General features: G+C 46.6%; 1 protein-coding gene across 1 annotated transcript in view; it reads right to left on the bottom strand.

Annotated features, from left to right (window-relative positions):
- Positions 1-8,540, bottom strand: part of LOC124250084 (liver carboxylesterase-like) — a 31,086-nt gene extending 22,546 nt beyond the window's left edge. The window contains exons 1-3 of the mRNA XM_046681839.1: positions 8,410-8,540; positions 4,693-4,897; positions 1,175-1,319 (exon numbers count right to left, since the gene is read on the bottom strand). Coding sequence (XP_046537795.1) covers positions 1,175-1,319; positions 4,693-4,897; positions 8,410-8,461 — 402 coding nt within the window. The 5' untranslated portion in view covers positions 8,462-8,540. The remainder of the gene's footprint in view (positions 1-1,174; positions 1,320-4,692; positions 4,898-8,409) is intronic.
- Between the last annotated feature and the right edge of the window lie 261 nt (positions 8,541-8,801).

An 8,801-nucleotide genomic window follows, 5' to 3' on the forward strand; every position in this document is an offset into this window, starting at 1 on the left:
AGAACAAAATCTCAGATGTTTGGCCAAAGACAAAACAAAGTGCTTCCTGGATTGACCCAGGTTCTGTCCCCACACATCCCTCACAGGACACCTTCCAAGACTGATCTGCATGTTGAGGTAACACCGCACACAGGCTCGATTTCCTAGTCTGTATCAAAGAGCACTGGTTTGAAGATCAGAAGACTTGAACGAACTCTTATCCTGCCACCCCTATTGTGTGACCTCGCCTTCCCCTCTCTAGGCCTCAATTTGTCTATCTGTAAAGGAAGGATTGGGTTGTTGGCTTATCTCTAAGGTTCTTTTCAATTCTAACATTATTGGAAATTATGTCTTATCTGCTCTCTGTGTCAGATTCTTAACCTATCCTCCAAGAGCAATCATTCTTCCTCTTTGTTAGTGTAAGAGAACTCGGAAAAATCGAAATGCACATTACAGAGATGTAACAAACTCCCCCAAAGATCCTATGTCTGTCACTAGAGGAAAATGGGGTTGAAAGGAAGTACAATATGCCACTGCAAAATATGCCATTTTGGTATACTGCTTATTTTGAAATAAACTTACTTAAGAAAATTACTTAGGAAACAGCAAGTGCAAGAAGGACACTCTAACCCTTTTTTGTCTCCTGAAAGCAGGAAGTAAATCTCCATGTGAAGGGTACCCTCCCTGCACCAGGAGGGGAAAAGGCATCCTTATCACCAGAGGTGTGGAATTCAAGGCCGAGAAAGCTGAATAAACAAACTTTGCTACTCCCTCTTTCCCTTTCTACTTCAAGCCAAAATCCTTTGCTTTGTCAAATCTTCACAAATTACTGTTTCCTTATCTAAAGCATGTAAATGCTGCTTCCTTTGGCGATTTCTTAGATGCTTCAATTTTGATAAGCTCCTGTATGCATGAAGTTAAATTTGTTTTTCTCCTGTTAATCTGTTTTAAGTCAATTTAATTATTAGGCCATCCAAAGAATCTAGAAGAGAAGAAGGGAAAGGTTTTCATCCTCTGCAGTTTCCTATGATCACGTGGTTGGGCTGTGCTGGATAAAGTAAGCCGTGGGGCCCCTGAAACAGCCATGGCTGGTGGTGGCCCCACCCCAAACTACCTTCATCCTCTTCTAGTCTCCACCAGAAGATCCTGGAGGGCTGGAACTCGCTAGCCTTGACCAGTGGTTCCCACCACTTACCGGCAGCCTGCTTTTCTTTGTTAAGTCAGCGGGAGTGTAAATATTTAGGTAAAGACAGTCTTCAGAAAACTTGAGAGCAATCTTCTCCTTTCTGTTGGTAACGAGGTCTGAGAGCATCTGACCCATCACTGCGTCCTGGGAGCACCTGGGAGGAGTGGGGAGAAAGAAGAAGTCCCGAGTCAGTCAGAGCTAAGCAAGGAGACGTCTCTTGTGGTCAGTCTGGGACTTGGACTGGGAGGGTTAGACCTGTAACACAGCTGTTCTTACCAGACTGGAGACACTGGAATGGGCAGGAAAGTACCTGAGAATCTGGGTGGGGGGCCCTGGGGCTCACTAAGGTTTCCCAGGATGGCGTATAGTGAGGAGGCTTGGCACCTGTCTCCTTCCCAGAGCCTTCGACATGCCCTGGGTCAAGGAGAGGAGACTGCCTCTACAACTGGAAGAGGACGATTTCCTGCACACCCCAATGCAGCCTGGCTCTCCCCTGGGCTCTGTATGTTGGGCTGCAGGTAAACATCTTCTAGTCCATGAGAGACTTCCATAAACCGAAAGAAGTCACTCAAATGGCAGACATTTAGGGCTTACAACAGGTCAGGGATGAAATATTTGTGGGGCAACAGTAAAAGAACTGCGTTCTAGTGTTGCCTCATCCACTAATATCACAGGGTGCCTTGGTTGAATTCCTTCCCTGCTCTGGCCTCAATCTGCCAGACGTAGTGAAAGGAGTGATTTCCATAAGGGTCCACAGCCCTGGTAACCTACAATCCTGTCATCAACCCATCACAGGAAAGCACTAATGGTTGCCCTAATAACAGGTCTTAAAGACCCAACATAGATTGCAATTAGTAACATTTACTGAGTCCTCCTAGCATGCCGGGTGTGTACTCCTGTGCATTAACTCGTTTAATCCTCAAATCAGCCCCATGACATTGGTTCTCTTACTATCCAAGTTTTATAGGCAAGAAAATTGATGCAAAGAGAGGTTTGAAATCCTCCCTTCACACAGCCAGAAAGATCCATACTATCGAGCACTTATATTTCCAAGGTTATTATGAGCAACATTTCCTGATCTCAGTGTACCCAGAAGGCAGGCATCACTGCCCCCAGTATGAGGATGAGGTGACAGAGGCACCAAGGTGCTTGGATGGCACCGCTGCCAAGTGCCATGTTCAGAGGCTGCAAAGATGACTTCCTGATCTCCACCCTGGGGGAAACGTTCCTGGATCACTAAGAGCAAGAGGCATAATATTCACAAAATAAGAAATTCATATGTCAAAAAAGGGAACAATACTAATATTCAAATAACGCAGAAGAAAAAGAAAATATATATATATAATTATGATTATAATAATAATTATCATTTTGTCCATCCATTAGCCAACAACATTTTTTAATAGCCCCAAGCATTGCCTAAGGTCCAGTGAATGGAGGTTTTCATATATTAATGGAAGTAATGTAGTTAGGACATTTCTGGAGGAAAATTTAACAACAGGTGCATTTTCTTGGACTCAGAGAAGTCATTTCTTAGAAGTTATCCAAAAATATTCCTGAGTGTGCACAAAGATTTAGCTACAATGTGTTCATCAGAGCACCACATATTATCAAAAACATCAAAAGCAAATTAATGACCTCAAATAAGAGATAAGGTAAATAAAATATGATTCAGTACTCAAGGTAATGTGGCTATAAAATGTCAGCCTGTGATATTTAATGACATAGAATGATATTCATGATATATTTATAAATGAGCAAAGCAGCCATTTAAACTCTCTGTATAGAGTAATGGGATATTGTGATTTATGATAAGAAATACATATTTCGTTGTCTAGTTTCTGGGACACAGCTCCTAAAATGCTGGGATTTCCTGAGTGATGAGAACAATAAAGGCGTCTTTTGTGATATTAACGAGGTGATCTCTGGACCACAGCTGATGATGGATGCTGGTTGTGGGAGAACCAACCAGTGACTAGAGATTTGGAACTTCCAGTCCACCCGGCTGATCTCTGGAGAAGGGAGAGGGTCTGGATGTTGAATCAATGGTAAAGGGCCAAGGATTTAATTGATAATGCATATGCACATAAGCATTCATAAAAAACCAAAAGGACAGGGGTTCAGAGAGCTTCCAGGTTGGTGAACCAGAACAGGTCCACATGCCATGGTGCCAGGTTCCAAACTCCACAAGGACAGAAGCTCCTTTCTTCAGAACCATGCCCTATGTATCTATTCATCTGGCTGCTGATTCGTAACCTTTAATATTCTGCATAATAAACTGGTCGTCTAGTGAGTAAACTAATTTCTTGAGTTCTGTGAGCTGCTCTAACAAATTAGTGGAACTCAAAGCGGGATCATGGCAAACTCTGATTTATAGCCGGTCAATCAGAAGCACAGGTAACAATCCAGACTTGTATTGGCATCTGAAGCAGAGGGCAGTCTTGTAGGACTGAGCCTTTAAACTGTGGCATCTGATGCTACCTCCTGGTAAATAGTGTCTGAATTGAGTTGAATTGTGGGACACTCAGCTGGTGTCTGAGAATTGCTTGTTGGTGTGTAAAAAAGCAAAACACATTGGAGCTGTGTGCAGATTCTTCTGTGGTACTATTTTTAAGGGAGTAAATAGCCAACAGATAAAAGACTGCAGAAACACAATACAAATATGAGCAGCGGTTCCCTCCAGGGAGTGGAATAGTATATGATTTTCATTTTCTTACCTTTCCCTATTTGTATGTCCTCACTTTTCTGTAATAAGTATGCATTCCACTTGCAATCAGGAAATAAAAACAGGTAACATTATTTTTAAAGGAAGTGGTGAAGAGTAGAGAAGAGGAAAACAAAAGAAAAAAAAGGAGGAAATTCCCAGAAGGGTCTTCCTGACAAGAATAATGTCTAAATGGATGCATGGAGGCATTCAGGTGCCCTCGGGTGTGGCTCACGGGTTCCTTTGCCCAGCTTGGCCAGGGTGATTAGGACACACCAAGCATTGCTCTGCTCCTGACTGTGTGGCTAGACACACCTGGGAGCTGAGAATTTCCCTGATCGACACCCCAAAGCACTCCCCACCCACACACTGCCTGGCTCACCCTACCTGCCAACTATAGCAAAGTTCAAGACAGGAGAATAAACAGAACCACTACATCTAATCCCTCTCTCGCTCACATTTTAGTTTTTCTCCAAAGCACTTGTCATATTCTAACGTATTACATAATTCACTTATTAATTTGCATGTTGTTTATTATCTGTCTCCCCTCCTAGAATGCAAGCTCCATGAGGATGGCATCTTTGTTCTGTTCACTAATGGATCCCAGGACCTAGAACATGCCTGGCACACAGTAGGTGCTCAATAACGATGTGTTGAATAGAGGGCTCTAGAATGCTCTGAGAGTTCTGGAATGTCTCTAAGAATCTGCAATGTCTTCAGGATTCTAGAACAAAGTATGAGCCACTCGGAGGATGGCCTTGGCTCCTTCCTGAGTCACTTTGAGGCACACACCCACTGAAAGATGCCAAAGCCCCAGGCTTACATGGGAGGGTAGGAGGTGGTGTTCTTCACGAAGGGCCATGGATCTGCAGGCTGTGGCGGAGCAAACCTCAGGGATCCCAGGGGGGGCTTGGCAAAAGGGACCCCCAGGAAAACGGCCACGGGCTGTGCAAATCCTTCCAGGCTGACGTGCTTCCCCAGGACCTTGCCCTGCGCGGTGTCCACCACAGGCGGCGAGGATGGGTACCCTGCTGGACAGTGAGAGGAAATGAGGACACGTCAGCGGTGAAAGGCTTGACCTGGATTCTGGGAGTCTTGCCACTTTCAGCTTGTGACCTTGAATGAGTCACCTCAACTCTCTAGGCCTCTGTCTCTTCTTATGTAAAAGGGAGAGGAGGTCAACTGTCCTTCCTAACTCCCAGGACTGTCTTAAGGAACAAATTGGACATGGAGGTAAAACGGCATCAAGTGAGAAGGAACTGCAAGAAGGAGAGCTGCTGGGAGTGAAGCAGACATTGGGTTGCACTCTCAGGAGCCCTGGAGACAGTTATCCACGAGGATCCTGGCGCTGAGCTGCGTGCTGGATGGGAGGATGGACAAGAGGCGGCCCCTCTTCTCAGAAGCTCTGAGCCTTGTGGGGAGAATGAGCCACATACACGCTCGACCCTACTGCTGGGGAGAAAGCGGTCAGTGTCCTGAGAGAGGGACCAGTAAGGTCCTGCAGGAGTTAGAAGAGGGAGCGAGGGCTTATGATTGGGTGGCATCCTGGAGGTGGTGACCTTAGAGTTGGGACTTGCAGTAGAGGAGGACTGAGCAAGGGAAGATGGAAGATGGGTTATAAAGGTATAGACTAGAGAAGGGATTATGCCGAGGCGAGGCTCTGAGACAACAAAAGGCAAGGCCTGCCTGAGGAAGAGTGATGGCCCATGTGAGGCAGAGGGAGTCTATGGGGAGTGGAAAATAATCCTGGGGTGATAAAGGTTCATCTCTGGCATGGCCTCAAATGCCAGGCTAAGGGTTTGGGCTTTATTTATTGGGTAAATGAGCAGCAATGAACTGTTAGAGTATGGGAGAGTGACACCATCAGCTTGAGGAGTATTCTTCTGGCGACTCTGAGCAGGGTCGTCCAGAGGGGCTGAGACTGGGGTCAGATCCCCATCTGTTCCGTTCTTGTGGAGCAGACAGCTCTTCCTCACTGAGCTGAAGTTCCTCCCCTGCAGCTTCCACATCAGCCCTGCTTCTACCTGCTGTGGCCCGTCCTGAGCTCCCATGTGGCAGCGGCCTTGCAGACCCCTGAGCCTGCCCATCCCTCAGGCCTTCTCTTGTCCGTCCTCAGATTCTTCAAGCGTTCCTCGTAGGAAATGATGTATAGCCTCTCCTCCCAACTGCTTTCCTTTAGGTGTACACAAAAGGGCAGCATCTCCCTCAAAGTGTGTGGCCACAGCAGAAAGAATAACCCAGACTTGCTCTTAAAGAAGAATATCCAGTGCTAACCTTCAGGAGAGATGAAGTGGACAGAACCAGATGCCGAGGGTGACAAAGTGGGCGATGGGGTGAGAGGCATCAGCCATAGTGGTAAGAGCAGCATTTACCACGTGTGTTATAGGTAATGTTAATATACTGAGCACTTCCTCTGTGCTGATGTGCATTCCAGATCAGCTAAATTAATCTTCACAAAAGCCTTGCTAGGTAGGTGTTCATATGCCCATTTTACAGATGAGGACACTGAGGAAATGGAGGCACCCAGTATGGACATTCTGAAGACGGAAATGGGATGGCTTTGCTAACTGGGCACCATTGGTAAAGGAATGATCCCTCCTAATTTGGTTCTTACTCTGCCCTTATACACAGTTCCAGGCCTCTCATGGTGTCACACCACCAGAAAGAAGACAGAATCCATGTGCGGTGTGGGCTGTCAGGACAGTGATGGCCAGAGCACTGGCTCCAGATTCAGGAGTCACAGATCGATTCTAGAGGATGAATTTCCAGTTGACATTGAACAAGTACATCTCCCTGTCTAAGTCTCAGTTTCTCGATCTATCAAATGGCACAGATGTAAGCTGAAGTCCCTTGCTGCACCGTTGTATTAACCTTGTCTTTCAGTTTCTCTGATCAGATGCTTTGACATCTAGGCCCTTGCTGACCCTGGCGGGACCACCCCTCCTGAAGCCAGGCATTGCTAATGGCAGGAATCAGCTCCTTTTCCAGCATGCCGGAGCCCACACCCCGACCACCTTCTTTATCAGGTTCCTGCCTTAAGCAAACCAGGGCCAGGCACCTGACAACTGCAGACAACCCCCAGGCCCCAGAGCTGGTTGAAATTATTGATTTTGCCAACCCTAATCTTGCTTATCCTGCCTCATCCTTTCATTTCTACAGCAACCAGGATGAAGACTCTTGTCCCCAATTCCTCCTCCTCCCTCTGCCTCCTGACCCACCCAAGTGCCTCACCTTGTGGCGCCCCCATGGTGGTGATGTGTCCCCTCCCCTTGGGAACTGTGAGTAACAAATTATCTTCTCAACGGCAGTCAGCTCGTGGTCTGTTAGGCTTACCATAACTCAAATTTCTGTTAGTATACCATATTTTCAAACAACGCCTTCATTTATGAATACTTTTTTGCATTCTCTCTATACCAGAAACCATGCTCTTTAGAAACAACAACCCATTTCATTTTCACAATAGCCCAGTGAGAAGCTACTGTTGTTATGTCCAGTTTTAGTGGGAAAACTGAGGCACAGAAACGTTAAGTAACATGGTGACAAATAAAAATGGCAAGCAATAGGATATATTGGAGTATATGAGGAAGCCATTTGGTATAAACCTAATTCGGCCTGACTTTTTTTTTTTTCCTCCAAAAGGGCCTGACTGGCTATTGAGCACGCATTGCACATCTGCTTAGACATTTCCTATGGCCAGAACAAAGGCCCTTGAGATAAAGATGCAACTTCCCCCCGACATTAGCATTTTTCCTTAGGCTAGGAACTGATTGCTGCACTCACCTCCCAGCTCACCTGTGACCACCCAGCTGGAGACAACAGACTGCCACCCTGCTGTGTTCACCGAGACAGAAGACCTACCTGCTATTTCCATCAATCGCTGTGCCGGCAGAGTAGTCTCGCGACTATTGTAAAAGGGACATTCCAATCATATGTGAAACATCCTCTTTGAAGGTATATAACGACCCTGTATACCCCCCCCCCCCCACCTCTTTGGAGTGCTCTGTTCCTTTGTGGAAAGACTCTCCCGGGTTATAATCCTCAGATTTAAGCTCAGAATAAACTCACCCAAATTTTCATTTATAGATTGGATATGGATTATTTTCGTCGACAATGGCTAAGAACTCACAGCTACAAAGTGCTGAGCTGGAACCTAAACCCAGGCGCTGTGGCCCCAGAGTCAGTATTAATATCTGCTAAGCTAGTCTCCATGATTTGGCTGTATCCAGACTAATAATCGGGGAGAAAACAAACCGAGATCTCAAAAGTCATTATCTGTGAGACATGAGGTTAGCTGGTTGCCTTTTGCGAGTGTGCAGGCAACTGAGGTCTCAGGGTGTTTATCCTCCACTGCATCTCTGTCAGACTCAGGGCTGGGGATTGTCTGAGCTCCAAGTCTGTGGAGCTCCATTGTCTGTGTCCAAGTGGGCACACTGCTTTTGAACCGGACCTGTCACACCTTTGTCCTATATGTGTTTCCCTCACCTCATCCCTGGACAAGAATTTCCAATGTGCCCGCAATTTGTATTTCAGAAAGACTCACCCCAAACTGTGGAAGAGGCCACGGAGACCAGGACCAGAGAGAAGAGCCACATCGTGGAAGGACAGCAGCTGCTGCGCCTGCAGGACTCAGTGCCGCTGGAAGGGGCTGTGCAGTCAGCCCCAGAGCCCTTCCCCGCCCTGCCCCTCAAGTCCCACCCTCGTAGCCAATGGCCTAATCAGGCAGAGAAGCTCTCTCCCTTCTAAGGATCTCTCTGGGCCTTTTTGGAGCCTCTACACCACACCCACCCAGAGTTTACCCTGTTATCTGAGCAGCACTGAGTAAACTCTCCGATTACAGACAGCCTCAGACTGGTCAAACAACTTGTTACATAAGCGTGTCTCCCTTCCTAAGCTCCAACCTTAGTGCACTGTGAGCTTCCCAAAAGCAGGTAC

This window comes from Equus quagga, chromosome 13, assembly GCF_021613505.1.
Source record: "Equus quagga isolate Etosha38 chromosome 13, UCLA_HA_Equagga_1.0, whole genome shotgun sequence".
Lineage (NCBI taxonomy): Eukaryota > Metazoa > Chordata > Mammalia > Perissodactyla > Equidae > Equus > Equus quagga.